The sequence below is a fragment of the Balaenoptera acutorostrata genome, chromosome 16 (assembly GCF_949987535.1).
Source record: "Balaenoptera acutorostrata chromosome 16, mBalAcu1.1, whole genome shotgun sequence".
Lineage (NCBI taxonomy): Eukaryota > Metazoa > Chordata > Mammalia > Artiodactyla > Balaenopteridae > Balaenoptera > Balaenoptera acutorostrata.
In genome coordinates, this window is record NC_080079.1 from 30,640,299 (window position 1) to 30,664,687 (window position 24,389).

Genomic DNA, 24,389 nt, shown 5'->3' on the forward strand with positions numbered 1-24,389 from the left:
ACAAAAAGTGTAAGTTACTAGCCACCAAGTACACAGCATTAGAATGAGGACAAAAGTAACTTCTTGAAATTATGAGTACTACAAGAAAACTGGGTAATAAACACGGGACTACATGTTACCATTAACAATGCCCTTAGAAGCCAAAATGCTGCCAGAAAGGGAAGCACCCTCAAAGTCAAGTGATAGGAACAATCACTTTTTTTTTTTTACCGCCCAAGGCCATTCTCAGCCTTGAAGAATCAAAACAGAGCAAAGGTCTACCTCAGAGGTATACTGTTCAGTATGAAACCTGGCTAGTTTCCTGCATTTCCTTTCAAGTGCAGCCATACTGTTCAAACAGACTTCCCTCTGTTCTATGATGACAGCACAAGCTGTACAGCCAGAGCCAAAGAGAGGGGCCCTGCCCTAAGTAGTACTGGGGCAGAGGGTCAAGAGGACTTAATGACCCCTCCAAACTTGGAATGGAGGTATTGAACATGAACAAGGGACAGTTTCAGAACAGACAAAGGATGAGAAAAACAATGCTGAGGAACTGTAAGAGGGCTCTAAGACCGGAACAGCGGCAGGGATCAACACCCAAGGCCAGTGTCATTTGAGGAACGTTTGGACGGAGCCCCACTACACCATCTTCTAGGCAATGCTAATAATCCATCATTGTCATGGGCACTAAATCATACAGAAATGAGGCTGCTGCCCTCACTGAAAGCACAATGAGACACCATTTCTTGCTCTCTCAGCATCTGGAGGTCTACCACTACGATTGCTTCAGAAACACTGAGAATGCAGATATGAGAAGGATAAAGCCTGAGCTGACTGCTCTGACTTGTCCGTGTCTTTTAGGAATTCTCTTACTGCCCAGAGGTGTGTGTTTGACTCTGGCTGCTCTTCACTATAATGGACGATCTGGTGTGGCTTGCCAAATGCCTCTGGCAAAGGCAGAGAAGATCATACCGAGAACATGCTGTGTGCCAGATGCTTTCTGCAGGATGTCACACTGGACAAAAATGGCAAAAGGCAAGAGGGTGGGGTGGGGATGTGCAAAGAGGACAAGAAGGGGAGAGGAGCCACCACACACCAATCCCAGGAGAGTATTTCTGTAGTATACTCTGGGGCGCAGAGATGATCAGCAGTCTACTCAGCGGGATCCGATAACACCAGCAGATCCCCCGAACCCACGCACAGCATTACAGGGTTGAAGATACGGGGAGAACTGCTCTCCAGTTCCTTTAGGGGAATGACAAAACTGACAAACAGCAGAGTGATGTATGTCATAAACTGGGCTTTAATGTCTTTCTCTTACAACATGATAGTACTGCTTAAACTGGAACTGGCACACAGCTCCCAACACCGGCTTCCTATAAGGAATGAAGCGGGCACGCCCCTGGCTGCCATGCAGCTGGAGCAGCCCCGGGCACTCAGCTTAGTACAAGCTCTGGAGTCCCAATACCTACACCTGCTGCAGTTCACCAACTTTGGGGTTCTGGAACCAGCAGTGTAGATTCTGTGAATACCAAGTACACCAGATACCGTTCCAGCTCCTTGTACTAACAGCTCCCTCCCCTCTGACCGCCCACTTCACCCGCTCCCTGCAATATTGCTGTTCTCAGCTTTGTGAGGTACTAAGGAACACCCTGCCTTTGCGGTGCCTTAATCTCCCATCATCACAGGTTTGAATCCTCTGTTTTGCATTTGCTTAAAACATCTTGGAAGTGTGACTTGCCCTGTCCAGAGGACTCTTGGAAGTCACATCTTCCAAGTTTCTTCCTAGCTGATGGCTTCCTTCCACGTCCAACACAGTTAAGGCAGTTCCAAAGAACTGCATTTAGGAGCGAAGACAAACAGGAGTCTATCTTCCTCCTATACCTAGTCAGCCCTTGTCTTGATTGCTTATCTCTTTCTTTCATTAACATGCACGTCTGCATGTACACAGAGCTCTGGAAAAATCCTCTGAAGACTGGAAATATTTTCTCAATTCCTGGAATTATCCCTGTCATCAAGTGATGTTCAAACTGCAGACTGGTCTCTGCCTTCCCAGATGTCTTCCCGTTGCTTGGCTTCCAATTGTTTTCTCTCTGTAAATAAGGTCAGTGTTAAGATGGTAGTATAACTTCACATAACCAGTGACTTTCCCTTAATCTGAATTACAAGGCAAACTTTAATCATGAGACAGGTGAATTCCCTGGTTTTCTCTTACCTGATTCCAAGAGTTAATATTTTTAACTTTCCAAGTGTTTTGTAAGTGGGAACGTTTCTATTACTATATAATAAAAAGAGAAAGATCTGTGGCTAATAGAAATAAAAAGCATATGGAATAAGTCAGAACCGAGCAGGATCCAGATTTTTGTCTTGCTGATAATATATTTATTTTAATTCTCTTTCTAAACTGTGTTAGTGCTTCAGTAAAATTGCCCATTATTCCCAGTCTACTGATCTATATAAATATTTCAATAGGCATCAAGAATATGTTTCAATATTTTTCTTCTACTTTCGTGCTCAAATGGAAATAGTAGCCACTGGGCTTTAGTCATATCTCTCTACTACAATTCTACAAAAAAAAAAAGCAAAAAAAAATTTCACAGAAAAATCAAATTTCAATGTTTTCAGAGCACTCTCAGGAGTCAGAAATCTTCTGGAATACCAATTCCAACATGGAAAAATGACCACATATAATGGAGGGAAACTAAGCACTATTTCTAAAAACAAAAAATGCACAAATCTGGGCAATCCATCTTCAAATTTTAACACAGAAGCTTAGTTTCCATTTAACACTTTCACCAATACGTGAGACAATAAAGACCATACACGGTTTGGTGACCCAAGTACTTCACTAGGTGCCACAATACCAGTTCTAATTTCATGGCTAGTCAGTCATTGATCTTGACACCATAAAATGTAGATGATTAAGCCTAAGTGCTTCTTTCCAAGGGCAATTATTTCAGACTAAAAGATTTTGCAAGTCATGAACCAGGGGGATTACAGAAATCAAGGTGAGTTTAGAGTTAATTCTTGCTATTCTGACATATCTTTCCAAATCAGCAGAATCCCTTATGAAATTCCTGTACTATATTTGACTCAACTTTAAGGGCAAAGAACTTGATAAGGAAGCTAACTGGCACTTGGAAATGTGAGAAAGAGAAATTTGCTGCTATTTGGGCACCATCTTGTGGCATTATCTGAAAATAGCAGCAAAGTTACAAGAGGCAAAAAATGGGGGTCAGTAAATTCCAAACTGAAGGCTCAGTGTCATGTGACTCAGCTTTAAGGCAGGCTTAAATTGGGTTGGGATTCTCCAGGGAGATAGCACAAAGGATAACTGGCTTGTCTAAAGGATTCTGGGATTTCTTAGGAAGGCTGACTGTGGTTCTGATTCTCACAAACAGAGAAAAGTTAGGAGAGAATCTAAAGGCAAAGGCAACCTTGGATGAAAACAATCAAAAAGTGGTTCTGGGTTCCAAGAAAAAGTGAAGAAACTAGAAAAGTGAATTATTAGAACTCAGATTTTTCAATAAACTCAGAAACTTAAACCAGAAAGGCAATTTGGAAAGCTTTAGGAAAAGAAATCCAGGAGCAGTAGAAAAACAGAATGACTGGTCCATAACCCATGATTTCAAAATCGAAGTAGCACTGAAAAAAAAGTCTTTTGGTTTTTAAAAAGTCTGGGGTCAAAGCTCCTTTGGTGGTAAATATAACCTGAAAGGACATAAGGCCACAGAAATATTAATGCTAATGTGTTCGATTTTGGTGTTACGAAACATGTATTAGCATATTATCTTTCTAAAATTGGAAAAGTTTAGAATTCTGAAACATCTCCTACCCTAATGCTTTCCAACGAAAGACTGTAGATCTGTATTACCAAATATAAGAGGAAATTCTGGTGGTAAACCATATGATAAAGTCAGCAAGAATAGGGAGACAAACTGAGAAGCACAAAGAAATAGTGAAAATGTGAGGCTTAACTTTATAAATATAGAACATGAACAGAATACAGAAATACAGGTTAGGATGAGACCTAAAAATATTTTCTTCATTTTAAAGAAAAAAATGGAAGCTTGGAGGTGTTAAGTAACTTGCCTAAGATTACATAATCAGTGAAAACCTGAAGCTGGAACCCAGGTCCTTAATTCTTAAATCAGCATACTTTTCTACTGTCCTGACCTCTGAAGAGAGGATCTGAAAATATTTACACAGAAAAGGAACAAATGTGGGGAAAAAAAATGTATTCTGCGAAAGATAAAGAATAAACATGTTGCCCCTTTATCAAAGAGAAAAGAAAGTAGGTAATAGCTGATAGACTGTATTAAAAAAGCTCCTATTAACTTTAACTCCACCAATTAAAAAAAGTAAACTAAGAGAAAGCCCAACAGCAGCCATGAGGGCAAGGAACTAAAGAAGAATATAGTGTTAGCATGAAATGATTAACCTAAAGCACTAACATAAGCTGGCCCTGAAGACTTTTATTTCTCAGTATAATAAATAAATTGGCAGAAATGATTACATTAAATGAGTTGACTTCTCACTGAGGGAACAGAAAGTGCTAAAGATGAAAAAGGGGCCAGTTTGGTGTCATGTTTAAAAAAATAAAGAAAAGGGATGGAAATTAAAACCTTCAAAATTTACTTCTACACCTAAGAAAATAATGAAGAAAAATCATCACAAAATCCACTTGTAGCCACCTACAGAGTAATAATCAACCTGAAGACTTGAAGTACAAGTCTGGTCAAACTAATCTAATTGCCTTCTTTTATGGATTGACAGACCTGGTAGATCAAGGAGAGGTAACATAAATAACCTCTTCATTTTAGCAAGTTTTAGATTTCAGGCTTAACAAGTATGTATTAATCATTAATATACTGGGAAAAAATAGAGTCTAGCTCACATAAGTGTTAAGGGAGCATTTAACTCTAGAGGGTGAAATGATTATCACTGTATTAAGTATAACACGTGTTATTTACTTAGCAATAATTGGTGAAATGGTCAGTCAGTCCATAAACATTTTCATCTCTGATCTAGGCCAGAGATGTAAGTTTACTAAACAGCAGGTGACACCAAAAATATGGATAAATACTGCAACCCACAGAAAAAGGTCAGATTAAAATGAAAGGAAATGTGGTTAGAAACGAAGGGAACTTCACGTCCAGGGAGAAAAGACACCAAGAAAATGCCGTAAGACCTAGATTATGAGTCAGCAACGCAGCACTGTTCTTTTTTTTTTTTTTTTTAAACATCTTTATTGAAGTATAATTGCCTTACAATGGTGTGTTAGCTTCTGCTTTATAACAAAGTGAATCAGTTATACACATACAATATGTTCCCATATCTCTTCCCTCTTGCATCTCCCTCCCTCCCACCCTCCCCATCCCACCCCTCTAGGTGGTCACAAAGCACCGAGCTGATCTCCCTGTGCTATGTGGCTGCTTCCCACTAGCTATCTATTTTACATTAGGTAGTGTATATATATATGTCCATGACACTCTCTTACCCTGTCACATCTCACCCCACCCCCTCCCCATACCCTCAAGTCCATTCTCTAGTAGGTCTGTGTCTTTATTCCCGTCTTGCCACTAGGTTCTTCATGGCTTTTTTTTTTTTTCCTTAGATTCCGTATATATGTGTTAGCATACTGTATTTGTTTTTCTCTTTCTGACTTACTTCACTCTGTATGACAGACTCTAACTCCATCCACCTCATTACAAATACCTCCATTTCATTTCTTTTTATGGCTGAGTAATATTCCATTGTATATATGTGCCACATCTTCTTTATCCATTCATCTGTCGATGGACATTTAGGTTGCTTCCATGTCCTGGCTATTGTAAATAGAGCTGCAATGAACATTTTGGTACATGACTCTTTTTGAACTATGGTTTTCTCAGGGTATATGCCCAGTAGTGGGATTGCTGGGTCGTATGGTAGTTCTATTTGTAGTTTTTTAAGGAACCTCCATACTGTTCTCCATAGTGGCTGTATCAATTTACATTCCCACCAACAGTGCAAGAGTGTTCCCTTTCCTCCACACCCTCTCCAGCATTTATTGTTTCTAGATTTTTTGATGATGGCCATTCTGACCAGTGTGAGATGATATCTCATTGTAGTTTTGATTTGCATTTCTCTAATGATTAATGATGTTGAGCATTCTTTCATGTGTCTGTTGGCAATCTGTATATCTTCTTTGGAGAAATGTCTATTTAGGTCTTCTGCCCATTTTTGGATTGGGTTGTTCATTTTTTTGTTATTGAGCTGCATGAGCTGCTTGTAAATCTTGGAGATTAATCCTTTGTCAGTTGCTTCATTTGCAAATATCTTCTCCCATTCTGAGGGTTGTCTTTTGGTCTTGTTTATGGTTTCCATTGCTGTGCAAAAGCTTTTAAGTCTCATTAGGTCCCATTTGTTTATTTGTGTTCTTATTTCCATTTCTCTGGGAGCTGGGTCAAAAAGAATCTTGCTGTGATGTATGTCATAGAGTGTTCTGCCTATGTTTTCTTCTAAGAGTTTGATAGTGTCTGGCCTTACACTTAGGTCTTTAATCCATTTTGAGTTTATTTTTGTGCATGGTGTCAGGGAGTGTTCTAATTTCATACTTTTACATGTATCTGTCCAATTTTCCCAGCACCACTTATTGAAGAGGCTGTCTTTTCTCCACTGTATATGCTTGCCTCCTTTATCAAAGATAAGGTGACCATATGTGCGTGGGTTTATCTCTGGGCTTTCTATCCTGTTCCATTGATCTATATTTCTGTTTTTGTGCCAGTACCAAACTGTCTTGATTACTGTAGCTTTGTAATATAGTCTGAAGTCAGGGAGCCTGATTCCCCCAGCTCCATTTTTCGTTCTCAAGATTGCTTTGGCTATTCGGGGTCTTTTGTGTTTCCATACAAATTGTGAAATTTTTTGTTCTAGTTCTGTGAAAAATGCCAGTGGTAGTTTGATAGGGATTGCATTGAATCTGTAGATTGCTTTGGGTGGTAGAGTCATTTTCACAATGTTAATTCTTCCAATCCAGGAACATGGTATATCTCTCCATCTATTTGTATCATCTTTAATTTCTTTCATCAGTGTCTTATAATTTTCTGCATACAGGTCTTTTGTCTCCTTAGGTAGGTTTATTCCTAGATATTTTATTCTTTTTGTTGCAATGGTAAACGGGAGTGTTTTCTTAATTTCACTTTCAGATTTTTCGTCATTAGTGTATAGAAATGCAAGAGATTTCTGTGCATTAATTTTGTATCCTGCTACTTTACCAAATTCATTGATTAGCTCTAGGAGTTTTCTGGTAGCATCTTTAGGATTCTCTATGTATAGTATCATGTCATCTGCAAATAGTGACAGCTTTACTTCTTCTTTTCCGATTTGGATTCCTTTTATTTCTTTGTCTTCTCTGATTGCTGTGGTTAACACTTCCAAAACTATGTTGAATAATAGTGGTGAGAGTGGGCAACCTTGTCTTGTTCCTGATCTTAGTGGAAATGGTTTCAGTTTTTCACCATTGAGGACAATGTTGGCTGTGGGTTTGTCATATATGGCCTTTATTATGTTGAGGAAAGTTCCCTCTATGCCTACTTTCTGCAGGGCTTTTATCATAAATGGGTGTTGAATTTTGTCGAAAGCTTTCTCTGCATCTATTGAGATGATCATATGGTTTTTCTCCTTCAATTTGTTAATATGGTGTATCACATTGATTGATTTGCGTATATTGAAGAATCCTTGCACTCCTGGGATAAACCCCACTTGATCATGGTGTATGATCCTTTTAATGTGCTACTGGATTCTGTTTGCTAGTATTTTGTTGAGGATTTTTGCATCTATGTTCATCAGTGATATTGGCCTGTAGTTTTCTTTCTTTGTGACATCTTTGTCTGGTTTTGGTATCAGGGTGATGGTGGCCTCGTAGAATGAGTTTGGGAGTGTTCCTCCCTCTGCAATATTTTGGAAGAGTTTGAGAAGGATAGGTGTTAGTTCTTCTCTAAATGTTTGATAGAATTCACCTGTGAAGCCATCTGGTCCTGGGCTTTTGTTTGTTGGAAGATTTTTTATCACAGTTTCAATTTCAGTGCTTGTGATTGGTCTGTTCATATTTTCTATTTCTTCCTGGTTCAGTCTTGGCAGTTTGTGCATTTCTAAGAATCTGTCCATTTCTTCCAGGTTGTCCATTTTATTGGCATAGAGTTGCTTGTAGTAATCTCTCATGATCTTTTGTATTTCTGCAGTGTCAGTGGTTACTTCTCCTTTTTCATTTCTAATTCTATTGATTTGAGTCTTCTCCCTTTTTCTCTTGATGAGTCTGGCTAATGGTTTATCAATTTTGTTTATCTTCTCAAAGAACCAGCTTTTAGTTTCATTGATTTTTGCTATTGTTTCCTTCATTTCTTTTTCATTTATTTCTGACCTGATCTTTATAATTTCTTTCCTTCTGCTGGCTTTGGGGTTTTTTTGTTCTTCTTTCTCTAATTGCTTTAGGTGCAAGGTTAGGTTGTTTATTCGAGCTGTTTCCTGTTTCTTGATGTAGGCTTGTATTGCTATAAACTTCCCTCTTAGCACTGCTTTTGCTGCATCCCATAGGTTTTGGGTGGTCGTATCTCCATTGTCATTTGTTTCTAGGTATTTTTTGATTTCCCCTTTGATTTCTTCAGTGATCACTTCGTTATTAAGTAGTGTATTGTGTAGCCTCCATGTGTTTGTATTTTTTACAGATCTTTTCCTGTAATTGATATCTAGTCTCATAGCGTTGTGGTCAGAAAAGATACTCGATACGATTTCAATTTTCTTAAATTTACCAAGGCTTGATTTGTGACCCAAGATATGATCTATCCTGGAGAATGTTCCATGAGCACTTGAGAAAAATGTGTATTCTGTTGTTTTTGGGTGGAATGTCCTATAAATATCAATTAAGTCCATCTTGTTTAATGTATCATTTAAAGCTTGTGTTTCCTTATTTATTTTCATTTTGGATGATCTGTCCATTGGTGAAAGTGGGGTGTTAAAGTCCCCTACTATGATTGGCAGCACTGTTCTTGAAGGCAGAATAATGGAATTCCTAAAAAGGATTTCAGAAGGCAGCTGACTGTGATTAAATTTTTATTACAGTTGACTAAGTATCCTATAGAGATGATTTTACTTTTAAGTTCTCAGTGATTTCATTAATCAAACTAAGGGATCAAATTATTGTTTACTTAACTCTGCCTCTCAGGCCTATGACCCAAAAGATGGCCTTTTAGAACCAGCCAATTAATCATATACCCCCCAAGAATAAAATGGAACAAAGTTATGAAATAAAATTATGGCAGGCTTTGATAATGAGAGTAGCTTATTCTGAAAACTTTGATTCCAACTTTAGGTGGGAATCAAATGTTCTGATAAGTGGAACATGGGGAAATTTTACACGTATTCCTGAGTTTGGTCTTTAAAATGTGGTTTTATCATTTAGTGTGAATCCTTGGTTTAAAACGTGATTAAGTCAAATACAAAGTACTCAAGGACGATCTATGTTTTCATTTCCCACTCTTAGTATAGTTCTAATCTGTCATGCGTTCTGCTAGACTAAAAGATCTATCTGTTCCTCACACTCAGAGACTTGTGACTAAAGCTCTTATCATCCAGATATATAAAATATGATTTGCTTAAAATGGTTTGAGTACTTCCTTTTTCTTGATTCTCCCCAGAGTAACTTTAGTTTCTTAATCTCCTTTTTAAGGATTAAGACAAAGACTTCTCAATAAAAGGGTAAGAAGACCAAAGTAGGCTAAAGGAAGTTATCAGGAAAGTATTTATACCTCAAAATCCCAAACTCCAAATTCATTAATTAGAAGGGTTCCATATGCAATGTTCAACTCTGGATTTTATAAAGAAAATCATGGAGGACTTGAAAGGGTTCAGAGTAGAATCATGAGTGAAATAAGACTTATGAAGAAAAATTAAAGTAACAAATGTCATTCATGTATTCAGTCAATGAATATGCACACTGAGTATCTCTTTATGAACTAGGCACTGTGCCAGACAGCAGAACTCTTGAAGTGGGAAAAAGAAAGGCTAGGAAATTATTCTATAGTATTATTAATAAAAGCAGCTATATCAGGATGGCACAAAGATTTTGATTTCTATTTCTATGCTAATTCTGATCTATTGGCTATGGTCAAGTCAAAACTCACCAAGAAAGAGTGTCATGACTGATTAGCACAGTCTGTCATGGATAATGAATGGGGAGCAACAGTACATAGTACACATTTGTCATTACTGGCTTATATTATTATAATGAATACTAATTTCCCAAAAGTCACATAGATAATAGTATTCTAAATACATAAAGCACCTTTCTAAACATTTTTATACATGTTAACTTATGTTGCTCAAAAAATTCTCCATGGTTAGGTAAGTCAGACATTGCTTTCACTTTGCTGGAAACTGGGGCACAGAGAGGTATAAGAAACTTGCCCATGGCCATATAGCTAGTTAATGGCAAAAACCCTATTATAGCCCAGATCCTCTCACTCCTAAATGATCTGCCCTGATCTTTACAGTTAAAGGCTGTTAGAACAGAACGGTATCCAGATGTTCCTGATTTCTACTAAATAAAAAAGAAGAGGAAACTGTTTTAAACTATTGTACAGATTTAAGTTAGACCTATGGAAGAATTTTCTGACAGTAAAAGCTCTAACCATTGGAACAGATAACTAAAAAGAAGCCTGTCATATTTTATTTTCTGAAGACCTTAAAATTTTTTTCTTTTGGAAAAAAATGTTAATTACCCCAAAACTCCTTCAAATGGGATTACAGTATTATAAAAGGAACATGGGTTTTAATTAGAGAGGCCTAGGTTCAAATGTCTCCTTTCAATTTACCAGCTGGGTGACCTTAGGCCAGCTACTTCACCTCTCTGGGCCAGCTCTAAACTGGAGATAATACCATCCCCATCCAGAGTTATCGTAACATGTTATATTGCCAGGAATTTCCTTCCAATCCTTTTAATTGCAAAAACCTTTATGTGGCTTTTAATCTTAAAATCTTCAGAACTGAAGAGAGAGGAGAAACAACTGCTTAAAATATCAGGTTCGGGGCTTCCCTGGTGGCGCAGTGGTTGAGGATCTGCCTGCTGATGCAGGGAACACGGGTTCGAGCCCTGGTCTGGGAAGATCCCACATGCCGCGGAGCAACTGGGCCCGTGAGCCACAACTACTGAGCCTGCGCGACTGGAGCCTGTGCTCCGCAACAAGAGAGGCCGCGATAGTGAGAGGCCTGCGCACCGCGATGAAGAGCGGCCCCGCTTGCCGCAACTAGAGAAAGCCCTCACACAGAAATGAAGACCCAACACAGCCATAAATAAATAAATAAATAAATAAAAATTAAAAGTCACATTGTTCTAAAAAAAAAAAAAAATATCAGGTTCATATTTTCTTTCTTACTCAAGGCAGATATCCCCACCAGACTGCAAGTCTTAAGGAGAGGAACAACATCTTGCCATTTCTCTAACTTTCCTAATTAGGGAGCACAATGCCTTGCACAGGGTAGGTACACAGTGAATTCCAAATGTAGTTGATAGTGTATCACAGGCAATTGAAAATAAAAAGAGTAATGACAAGAAAAAAGTATGCACTGGCATCTGTGCTGGACTCACCATAAGATGATACTGCTACTACTACTAAAACGGCAGCAGCTCCTATGTACCACACACTCACTACAGGCCTAGAGAAACAGGAGGGAGAGTGCTCCCATGGGTTTTAAAGATGACTAAGTATCTTTTGTGGGTTATCTCACTTGATTTCCATTTTATGGATGAGGAAACAGAGGCCTCCAGAGAGTAAGTAATTTGCTTAAGGTGACATAGCCAGTAAATGGCAGAGCTTAGATGTAGACCCAGGCAGTCTGATTCCAGAGTTTATAATGTTATTTCATATGCTGTACTGACCCCTTTCCCTCCAGTGGAAGAAGAACTGGAACAGAAGTATCTGTTCTGTTTAATACCTAAACAGTACTTTTAATTTCCACAGAAAAAAATCTTTAAGTGAGAAGTCTTGGGCTCCATGCAGGCAATTACAAGAGTATATATATGCTCAATGCATAAAGAAGCCAGAAAGCTATATCAGGAATTTTCCATACGCATTTTCTCAGATATAAAGAATGGGAGAGTTCTGAGACATAATAAAGGAAGAGTCCTCTATAACCTGTATAGATTCAGGACCAATGGATAGGAGAAACTTAACCACCGTGGGTCTCTATTCACAACTAAACGCCTTCTTTAAAAAAGTAAGTAACAGGGTACCCACTTAGCCAACAGCCTCATTTTAATTTCATCACTGAAATGTCCTTTGTATAGCTGAGCATTTAAAACAAATTCAAGTGGAACAGTATGCTGATGTGCCTACAGAGGGGGATACTCAGGTGACAGCCATACAAAACTATTATCGCAGTACCTGTAGAAATACGGGTGATATTACACGCATAGGGAAGCAGGATACATTGCAAAAAGAATCACATCTCCTTTTATAGATACCATTGTTATTACCCTCTATTGATTTTCTGAGATAACTGTGGTTATCACAGAGAAATCATCTTCCTCAGAGATAACCAATTAATAAAGGGTTAAGGACACTGCACATTCTACTTTAATCTAGCTCTGACAGTGCCATATATAAAAACCAGAGGAATCCTCCCCTGTTTCTATAGTCTGTAGGAAGCCTTTGAGTCAAGAATGCATGGAAAAAATCAAAACTGCCTCATTATAATCATTAAGGTTTCAAAAATTAGTTGGGTTCAACTCTGAAACTCTAGCACCTGCCATGACACACTCTGTCACTGGTTATCTGGCCAGTGCAGCTGAGAGTCTGCAAGCTGCCTGCTATCACCAAAGCAGAGTGGACAGGAAGTATTAATGGCCTTGTTAGACCGGCAATAAACAAGGAGTTTGAAACTTCCATTCGTTTAATGGAAAAATGAAGTTACTTTTCGGTAAGTGGAATTTTCAGAATAAATTGCCTTCACAGATTCCACAGATCGAGGGCTAAGGCAATCAGACTGTCTAAAGCCTGAAGGTTGATAAAAAGCACTTAAGTGCTAACCAGAGTCCCAAGCCTTTACGTACAAGTCAACAGCCTATAAAGGGGAGAGAGACATTTAACCTCAACTACAAACTACAGGGAAAGAAAAACCCTGCTTGTGGATCAGGTGAAATATTCTGAGGACTCTTAAGTACTGGAACATAATCAGAAGATTAGGCTAACCTAGATGTGCTCTAATGGAGCCACTCAGGACTGTCTTTAAAGAAAAAATTACCTTCTACAGTTATTATCATCAATGTCAGACGCGGGCTTTTCCTTAATTTGTCTTCTGTCTAAGATCTAAACCATTTGATAATATCATGGCAATCATGGCCCAGTAAAACCACAGCAAATAATGTTTTCTGCCTGGGAGACTATTATGTCTTCATAGGAATATTTTTCTGAGAGTCGGGAGCAAGAACTATAGAATTAGCCATGGATAAGCTTAAAGGACTGAACCTATCTCTTGGAAAACAACAGTAGGAACACGGATTAGGATGCCTTGGTGTGTGGAACAGGCAGACAAATTCTAAAATGTCTTCCTCCTAAATATAAGGCATGAAAACAATTTCAATATATGTAGGAGGCTTCTAGGAAATGGAAATGCCAAAATGGAATGGGCTTCATTCTTTTTTTTTTTTTTAACACATGCCTTATAGTGAGCTCTAAAGGGACTAAAGAAGAACACCATCAACTTCAACTCACCACGGGCTTCTTGCAGTTTCTTAAGTTCTGCTTCCCGTTCGGTTTTGCTCTGCTTACTTCGAACCCCAAGGGCACTGATGACTAACCTTCTGGCTAGGGCTGCTGAAGTCTCAGGACGCTCCTTTGCTGGCTGGAGAAACTCTGAATGGGAGAAAGGGAGGGAGTAGGAGGGAGTAAGGAAGAGAAAGCACTCTAGCTCCAAGTGATTTAACTCAGTAATTAACATACCAAATAGACTAACAAGGGCTGCATCAGCAGTAATTAATACAAGCCTGATAGATGAAGAGCAGAGGAAATTAACATGGCAAAGCACAAACAACCCTGCCTTCATTATCTGTATTAACACAATTTCTTACAGTGACTCTATCAAACAGCTAAACACAGAAGAGGTAAACTAGATAAGGATGTCATCAGAAAATGGTTGCTGCATTGCTTGCAGTTAGTATCTCCCACTCTCCAAGTGGCTACTCCAGTGCTATATTTCCAACACAGCCTTTTCTATTTTCTTTTTTCCTTAAAATAATAGTTCCTTTAACACTAAAAATAAAAATGATATGTCCTTAGAACCCTGGATGCTATACAAGTGCTGGAAAAAACAATATCACCACTATCAACAAGAAAAAGCTCCTGAGATTATATAGGCTTACCAGCATAAGCTCTAGCTTTGGCCTTGGCTGCTCTCGTGGCCTGCGACAAGGGCCGGATCTTCACCATGGTATGTTTACTACCCAGAGCATCACGAGCTGTAAAGAGAATAAATATAAAGAAGCAGAAGACATGAAGAAGAGTGATGCAAAAATTTAAGGCTAGTTCTTAGAAAGTATTTCCTAGATGTTATGCTTTATTTTTCATCATGAGCAAAAGAAATGGTAAGCTCTAGAAAATCCGTAAGGAACAAAATGGCAGTGATTATTTTGGAACAGGGATCAGTAAACTATAGCTTTGTGACCAAATCCAGCCAACCACCTGTTTCTGTAAAATTTTACTGAAACAGAGCCATGCTCATTCATTTGCATACTGTCTAGGGATGCTTTCTGGCTACAACACAAGAGTTAAGTAGTGACAGAAACCTTATACCCTAAAATATCTACTATCTGGCTCTTTACAGAATAAGTTTGCAGACCCCTATTTTAGGTGATTCAGGCAGGAATCAACATCTCTAATTTCTTTGAATGCCTCTGCATCAGATCTATCATGAGGCCAATGATATAAATGAAAAGGCCAAATCATATATTCAGAAAGTAGGTATTACAAATGCTCACTGGACAGGTTAAAGGGCTACTGCAAATTCATTTGTCGGGGAGGGGGGTAGAATCAAAAATATTTTAAGATTTAGTCATACTGGCTTCTTAAATCTTTACCTATAATCTGTTTATGCACTATCATAACTGACAGCTATGCAGCAAATAACCTTGGAAGGAGCTATCTCTCCAAATACCACTGGATTAGGATAAAAAGGGAGAGGGGGAGCAAATGGGTACCAAAGTAACACGCCTCAAAAACCTCTACCTGCCAATTATCTGTACTGACTGAATAAAATGTCAGGTGGCTGGAACAGAAAGCAAATAAGGACAAGTAGTAGGAGGAAACGGACAACAAGCACACTGAAATCCATTGGGTGAATACCTGTAATCGGACTGGAGAATACTCCTAGGGCGTGTGTATCATCCACCCATTTAATATCAAATCCTTTCTTTCTGCAACAAAAGAACAGAATTTTATTCCTTAAAATAAAATTTACTTTTCCAAAACATCTTTCAAATAGAGTCTCATAAAGCATTTCATGATGAGATAGAAACACTCAACAAGCACACAGGTGGAATGGGGATAATGACACACAAAACGGCTTGGGGTACAGAAGAAGCCACTGAGTTTTAAAAGCAATAATACCATCATAAAGAACTACCTGGGAGCATTTTACATTGTCAGCCAGTTTATAGACATCAACTAATTAATCCTCACATGTTCCCTGGGGAGGTAAAGTATTTATCACACTTTTTACAAGGGATGTTTTTAGGGGACTGGAACTAGAAGAGGTGGAACCAGGAAGCATGGGAGGGGCAGAAGATTATTAGAGGAGGAGGTAGGCAGGGAAGGTCACCTGGATTTAATGCAAATGTAGGTTCAAGGACAGAGACAAGAGACAGAGAGGAAGAGGGAGACAGGTCATTCAAAGCAAAATCAATCAATCAATCAAATAAGGGAGAAAAGGGACAACTCTAATCAGAGAGGCTGACCTATTCTTTCTTTCCAGTTGTAGAAGTGAAGTAATAAGAAAGGGAAACTCAGGATCTGCCACCTTCAGACCATGGGCAGGTTTAATCTCTCTGTAAGCTAGGTCTGCTCATCTGTAGAAATGGGTACAGTTCCTTCATAACAGAGTTGCTGCGAAAACGGAAGTGAGATCATCCATGACAAGGCAAAGGGCACGGTGTTGAGCACTTAGTGGACATCTAATAAATGAATGGTGCCCATTATTTTTTATTATTAATAGCAATATTCATCAGGAAGATGATTAATATTGATGAAGATGTGATTAAAATATGAAGTTGACTCTGGTGTTTGACTCAATAGGCATTATTATTATACGCTTTTGCACCATGACCTTTTCTTTTTTTTTATAAAGCACTATAAAGAAAAAAAAAAAAGGCAACTGCTAAAATATCTTCCCTCTTTAAGAACTAGTCAAGAAAAAATTTCCTTTGAAGGAAAAAGGAATAAAGAGGCTTTGAAGGTTAGTTAGACAATTTCCTGAATGTAAGGGTCAGTTTGACCATGGCATAAAATGACCACAGGGGTTGAAGACTATGAGAAAGTTCAACAGTGGAAGTCTATATTATAAGACAGTTGACAAAAGATAGAGAAAAACTTAGATGGGCTCTTTTAGACATCAGAATTTCATAACCCTTTAAAATGCTTCCCCCTTTTGAGAATGTTTTCCTGTTTCATAGAAAAATGATCTGCAGGTAAGATTAGGAAGAAACAAAGCAAGGGAAGTTAATAATTCTTAAGAAATAACTGATCTACAGGAAATTCCAGACATTAACAAAATCAATCCTTGGTCTTAAAAATCATCATTATTAGTGACAACCTAAGGTAGTTCTAATTTTGGATTTAATCTCATTGACTGCTTTTTAAAATCTATTATGCACTTTATCTGGAACAGACCCTGATACCGGGTCTTAACATAACTGTAATGAATTAGACTGACTGATCTACAGTATATGTTTAGTGTAAGATCTATGGCAGAGAGTGTTAACTGTCCTCCATGATCTAGTCACTCATCCTCTCTTTTAGTTACTTAACTGATAAGTGCTGCCCCTGTCCCCTCAACCAACAAAATTTAAGTGAGATACCTGGCTGCTAGTTTTGCCTGTTCTAGAGCTTTACAGAAAAACAGGGTGCTTGTTTTTGTACATAAAGTTTCAATGAATACAGCCACACTCATTGTCTGTAGCCACACCTATTGTCTATGGCTACTTTTGTGCAACGATGGCAGAGCTGCCTAAAATAATTACTATCTAACCCTTAAGGAAAAGTTGGGAGCTATACCCTAATTCAAGATGTACATGAATTGAATTTTAAGTTTAAATTTGTATGTCAGACAATAGACCTGGTTCATTGTTAGACCTGGTTCATTGTTAATGTCAGGATTGGAGCATTAAAGTATAATCCCTTCTTGGTAATGACTTTCTTCCAGACCCTGAAAATCTTTTTCTTAATAACTTATTTTCAGGATTATTTCTTTATTCCTGAAGCTTATTTTTTCTTGTAAGCTAAAGATACAGAGGTATACTTCTGACTCTTTTACCTTCTCATACATATGTATGAATTATATATATATATAAGAGGTAGTGCAATTATTCTCAAACGCACTTATATCAGTTTTAATTTATATTTTCACTACATAATTTAATTTATTAAATAAAATTAAAATGATGAAATATGAGTGTGAAAAAGAAAAGTTGTGTCTATGGTTTGGAAGACTAGAGAAAGATAAAGTCACTAAAAAAACCCAAACAGCTATTATTAATTATGTTTGGGCAAAAGAGCTTAAAAAAAAAAAAAGAGAGAGAGAGAGAGAGAGGGAATTCCCTGGTGGTCCAGTGGTTAGGACTTGGCACTTTCACTGCTGTGGCCTGGGTTCAATCCCTGGTCAGGGAACTAAGACCCTGGAAGCCACGCGGTGCAGCCAACAAAAATTTTAAAAAGAGAGAGAGAGAGAGAAAACATTTTAACCTATAAGGAATTTGCACTCAGGTGACTCTGAAGGGACATTAAAGTTCTTGCTGGAAGTCACAGGTGATATCAGGGTGACATATAAGAACTCAATAGAAGATAGTCTGCCATCAACATACTAGTTACTTAAAAAAAAAAAAGGCCTTGGCGCCACATCAAAGACTGGCAAGTAAATGGACATTTATATGTACTGTTAAAATAAACTGGTTGAGACATATAACAATCATTTTTTATCATTCTCTACTTGACTATTTCCATCTCGGTGGTCAGAATAACCTCAAATCAATAATTTAATTTACAGCTCTTTTGGACTGTTAGGGCCCTTGGTGCCTGGCAGAAGAAAACACATATCCTCTCAGGAGATATCCTCTTCTTTTACTGTAAGCCTCAATTCCCATAAGTAAAATTCCAAAGGCAATGGTCAGCTGTACAGATTTTTAAAAAAGTAACTAAACCTCCAAAAAAGAAGCAAGGCACTATGAGTGAGAATTTGCAGAAAGAGAATTAAAAGGACTTCAGGTAAAGAAATTACCAGACATAGACTATAGAAGGTCTATGTTCAGTATACTTCTTGGAAATATTTGGAGAAAAAAAAGAAACTAATGACCATGCAGATTTGAAAAATAGAGAACTCTGAAAAATGAGAAACATAAAATGAAATTTAAAAATTCAATGGACAGATTTAACAGCAAATTAAACAAAGCTGAAGAAATCAGAAAGTGGAAATTAGAGCTAAAAAAATTACTCACCATGTAATGAAGACAAAGAAATGGAAAATATGAAAGAGATAACATGAGGATTAAGTGAGAAGGTTTAATCTACTTTTAACTGGCATCTTAGAGAATATAAAAGAGACTAGTACAGAGGCAATATTTGAAGAGAGAATGTCTAGTGTTCTCCAAAACCAGTGAAAAATACTAGCTCAATAATAATAATAACAAAAGAAACACAAAGACGCATCATACTGAAAATGCACAATACCAAAGACAAAGAGAAAACATTAAGAGCACCCAAAGAGAAAAGAGAGATTACTCTCAGAAGCAATAGTTAAGACTTTCAGCTGGCTTCTCATCCTACACTAAGAAAGCCAGGAGAAAGCAGAATAAAATCTTCAAGTTTCTGAGAAAAACAACTACCAACCTAGGATTCTCTACCAAGCAAAAATGTCTTTCAAGAATGAAGTTGATCAAAATGGATTAAAGACCTAAATGTAAGGCCAGACACTATCAAACTCTTAGAGGAAAACATAGGCAGAACACTCTATGACATAAATCACAGCAAGATCCTTTTTGACCCAGCTCCTAGAGAAATGGAAATAAAAACACAAATAAACAAATGGGACCTAATGAAACTTAAAAGCTTTTGCACAGCAAAGGAAACCATAAACAAGACCAAAAGACAACCCTCAGAATGGGAGAAAATATTTGCAAATGAAGCAACTGACAAAGGATTAATCTCCAAGATTTACAAGCAGCTCATGCAGCTCAATAACAAAAAAACAAACAACCCAATCCAAAAATGGGCAGAAGACCTAAATAGACATTTCTCCAAAGAAGATATACAGATTGCCAACAAACACATGAAAGAATGCTCAACATCATTAATCATTAGAGAAATGCAAATCAAAACTACAATGAGATATCATCTCACACCGGTCAAAATGGCCATCATCAAAAAATCTAGAAACAATAAATGCTGGAGAGGGTGTGGAGAAAAGGGAACACTCTTGCACTGTTGGTGGGAATGTAAATTGATACAGCCACTATGGAGAACAGTATGGAGGTTCCTTAAAAAACTACAAATAGAACTACCATACGACCCAGCAATCCCACTACTGGGCATATACCCTGAGAAAACCATAATCCAAAAAGAGTCATGTACCAAAATGTTCATTGCAGCTCTATTTACAATAGCCAGGACATGGAAGCAACCTAAGTGTCCATCATCGGATGAATGGATAAAGAAGATGTGGCACATACATACAATGGAATATTACTCAGCCATAAAAAGAAACGAAATGGAGTTATTTGTAGTGAGGTGGATGGAGTTAGAGTCTGTCATACAGAGTGAAGTAAGTCAGAAAGAGAAAAACAAATACCGTATGCTAACACATATATATGAAATCTAAGGGGAAAAAAAAGGTCATGAAGAACCTAGGGGCAAGACGGGAATAAAGACACAGACCTACTAAAGAATGGACTTGAGGATATGGGGAGGGGGAGGGGTGAGATGTGACAGGGTGAGAGAGTGGCATGGATATATATACACTACCAAATGTAAAATAGATAGCTAGTGGGAAGCAGCTGCACAGCACAGGGAGATCAGCTCGGTGCTTTGTGACCACCTAGGGGGTGGGATAGGGAGGGTGGGAGGGAGGGAGATGCAAGAGAGAAGAGATATGGGAACATATGTATATGTATAACTGATTCACTTTGTTATAAAGCAGAAACTAACACACCATTGTAAAGCAATTATACTCCAATAAAGATGTTAAAAAAAAAAAAGAATGAAGTTGAAATAAAGCCATTAAGAAACAACAACGACGACGACGACAACAAAACCCAACTGAGTGTGTTACCAGCAGACTGTTACTAAATTAAATGCTAAAGAACATGTTTCATGCAGGAGGAAAAAGATTTCAGATGAAAGATATAAGATGCAAGAAGGTATAAATGAAGAATACAGAAAGTGGATGAATCTGAATGCTGATAATATAAAACAATAATGTAACATCAAATGGAGTTTAAAAAGAAAAAAAGATTCAAAATACTAAATCACAATAGCATATTAGTTGGAGGTTGGGGAGACATTGGAATGGAATTGGGGAATGGAGTTTAAAACCCTTAGAATGTTTGGAAAGAGTGTAAAAATATTAACTTTAGCCACTGATAAATTAAGCAGGCATTTTATAATTTCTAAAGTAACCACCAAATAATAGAAACAGGATCATTTCCCCAAAATATGGAAGGAGAAAAAAATGCCTCATCAATCCAAAAGAAGGCAAGAGAAAAGAGAACAAGATGGGACAAGTAAACACACAAAAAAAGATGGCAGGCATACATCCAAATATATCAATAATTACAATAAATATAAATGGACTAAATGCACCATGAAGACAGATTCCAGAGTCATTATTGATGACATTCTTCTTAAATGCTAAAATGGGGTCTAGAAAGATTATTTAGCATTTTTTAAAGGAACCGAGAAGAAGAGTGGTTTGATACGGATTTCTAATGGACTTGGAAAAGACAATAAACAAACTTGATGCTAAAGTAAATGCCGAATAGAAACGGGAATAGAAAAACAAAAAAGATGATCTTTCAAAAGACATTTTAAGAAAACTTCATTCCACCTTCCCTAACATTCCCAATCATTTGCAAGTACTTACTGATAAGTGCAGAAAATCCGTAGGAGATCTTCAGTACGAAATTCTTGGGGGAAGTCATAAATTTCAATGACATGTGGGAATTCACAATCACTGAGGTCAATATCAGGAACTTCATGGTTGTAATAATCAAATATAGGTTCTTGGATGCTTTCTCTATTCTTCATATTCCCTGATAACTAGAGAGGAGGAAGCATATATGTGACTGTTACATCATGCCAGAGCATTGTAAAATATCCTCCCATATATAAACAATCCTCTTTGTCTCCATGTTACTATTCCTTAACCTTTATCATTTGTCTCTGTTCATGAACACAATAATGACTGGGCTCTATCACCCAGCTTATATTATACATGTGGAATACTTTGATTAATGTGGTGAATTATAAACAACACATCTTAGAAAATGAATTTCAGAAAACAGCTGAAGAGATGAATTAATAACATTTGTTTTATTTGAGCTTATTGATCAGACCCATAGTTTCGTTTCTGAAAGTGAACAAAAACAAAATTTTTAAGAATAAAAACACTTTGTTAGTCTACATTTCGTTGACAGTAGCTTACAAAGAAATTTGTTATAACAAATGTAAGTGGCACAAGTAATTATATTTAAGTTCCCTAGCATTAGAGCTACCTAAAGGAATTTCCACACAACAGGTTAATACAGGAATTAATAGTAATGAAGAATACTTAAAATTCTACTATTCTATGAAAAAACTGAAGGCTAATAACTATGTCACACGAGATGCAGGAGAATGGAAAAGGAAAAATGGAAAGTGGCAGCAAAGCCATGACAGTCATTTTGTCATTCACCTAGAGCCTAGTACTGACCACCCAGAGCCTTCAGACTCAAAAGTGTGTTCTCTCTGTTAATCAAAAGTCCAACTAGAGCCCTTCAAACTTTCTCTCTTTCATACTGTGCCTCTTTTCCCATCAAATGAGAAAATGAGAATTTGCAATGTCAAGGATGTATCTCCTTTCCTTGGAGAAGTGAAAAATGGATTTAAGAATTTTATTTGGGAGGGAGTGAGGGAGGAAGGCGATTTAGGTAAAATCGACAAAAATGTTTATTTATTGCTGGGTCTCTAGTTCCTTTTCTCCACTAAGCTTCAGTTTTACATCTTAAAAAATGGGAATAATAACAGTACCAACACTTTATAGATAGGTGTGCAGATTAAATGAGATGATGCAGTAAGTGCTAGCACACTACGTGGCACCTAAGTAAGAATTCAATTTCAACCCAATTTAATTATATTTTAACTAGGTGCTAAATCTATTATAGGCCAAGCACCATGTTATTTCCACCCTGCTTAGGATGTAGAAATCAGGAAGAGAATATTCCTCACACCGTAACAATGAGAAAAAACCAACTGACCTATAAAATCATAACTTTTCTTGAGTTTACCATACAGCTGAGTATGCAACACAGAGTACACAAGGAAATTGAAATCCACAGGATGACGTGTCCCTCCAAAGAGAAACAGAATATATAAACTGTTTTGCCTCTGGCAGATCATGGGAAGAAGTGGCCACCACATGAGTGGGCAAGTAGATATCAGCTAAATGTTTAACAAATTCTTAAAAGCCTAGAGTGGACTGGTGTATCAGTTTAGAATAACTCAGAGCCCCAGAAAGGAGGGTAATCTGCAATTACTTGCAAGTCCATCCTTATGCCAGTGCCACACTTTCTTGATTACTGTTGTTTTATAAGTTTTGAAATCAGGAAGTTTGAGTCTTCCTATTATGTTCTTCTTTTTCAAAATCATTTTGGCTATTCTGAGTCCCTTGCATTTCCATATGAATTAGAGGATCATTTTGTCAATTTCTGCAAAAAATACAGGACAGCTGGGATTGAGCTGGATGTGTTAATCACTTTGGGTAGTATCTTAACAATATTAAAGAAGATAAACATGGGATGTTTATTTAGGTCTTCTTTAATTTCTTCCAAAAATGTTTTGTAGTTTTCAGAGTACAAGTTTTATACTTCTTTTGTTAAATTTATTTCTAACTTTTTTATGCTACTGTCACTGGAACTATTTTCTTCATTTCATTTTTGAATTTCTGGCGTGGACTTTTTGAGTTACTTTGCAAAAACCAAACCAAACAAACCACTGCATGTCCATGCATTTATAACTTGGGGCTAAATTATGCATTGTGAGAGGTAAACAACGCCTAACTACAAATACCTTGTAACTATAAGAACTGATTATAACGAGGAAGAAAAAAGAGAGGCAGGATAGTCTGGCAAGGAAATTTGATTATGGCCCTTTGCTCTAATCTGGTCAGCAAATTTGAACTTGTATACTTACACCCCATTTTTGAGGTAACTATTAAGCATTTCAGCTTCTGGCACTGATTAAATGCAAAGTGTAAATAATAGCAAAACACACAATTCCTACTCTACATTTCATGGGAAAATAGATATAACGCCTACAAGTAACATACTCCTGACTAGTTTTTCCTATAACACTCAAGACTCCACTGTTACCAGGGACTCCTAACTTTTCTTAAGAGGAGAAGAACTTTGTTTCATACTCCCATGGTACTGATATTGTTAGAATCAGCTTACATGTCTACTGGCAACACATTTTTGGGGGAGGTAGGCTGATAGGTAGCAGGCCATACTATTAATGGTGTTTTCTCCTGAGAATTTCAACAAAACATTCAAGGGGGCCTTGACAGGGTAAAGGAGAAAGGAATATGTGGCACAGAAGGGGGAAATGTCTAAGAGAAGACAATATGGTATAAAGTGAGGATCAGAGCATGATTGTGAGAGGGGAGTGGGGGCGGGCAGGGTAGAAACCACTATCAGACAGGGGTTAGACACAGTAATACAGATGTATTTCAGGAAAGGCCCTAAGATTTGATGCAATGACTTTTTTGCAGTAGACCTGTACTGTCCAACACAGCAGCTGCCAGCCACATGTGGCTACTGAGTACTAGAAACATGGCTAGTCTGAATTGAGATGTGTTTTATGTATAAAATACACATCGAATTTCAAAGACTTAATACAAAAAATAAAAGATCTCACTAA

General features: G+C 37.5%; 1 protein-coding gene across 2 annotated transcripts in view; it reads right to left on the bottom strand.

Moving 5' to 3' along the window:
• Positions 1-1,275: 1,275 nt before the first annotated feature.
• Positions 1,276-24,389, bottom strand: part of R3HCC1L (R3H domain and coiled-coil containing 1 like) — a 96,667-nt gene continuing 73,553 nt past the window's right edge. For both annotated transcript variants that reach the window (XM_007187394.3, XM_057531509.1), the window contains exons 4-8: positions 21,358-21,533; positions 15,357-15,427; positions 14,378-14,473; positions 13,731-13,871; positions 1,276-2,072 (exon numbers count right to left, since the gene is read on the bottom strand). In XM_007187394.3, coding sequence (XP_007187456.2) covers positions 2,005-2,072; positions 13,731-13,871; positions 14,378-14,473; positions 15,357-15,427; positions 21,358-21,533 — 552 coding nt within the window. In that variant the 3' untranslated portion in view covers positions 1,276-2,004. The remainder of the gene's footprint in view (positions 2,073-13,730; positions 13,872-14,377; positions 14,474-15,356; positions 15,428-21,357; positions 21,534-24,389) is intronic.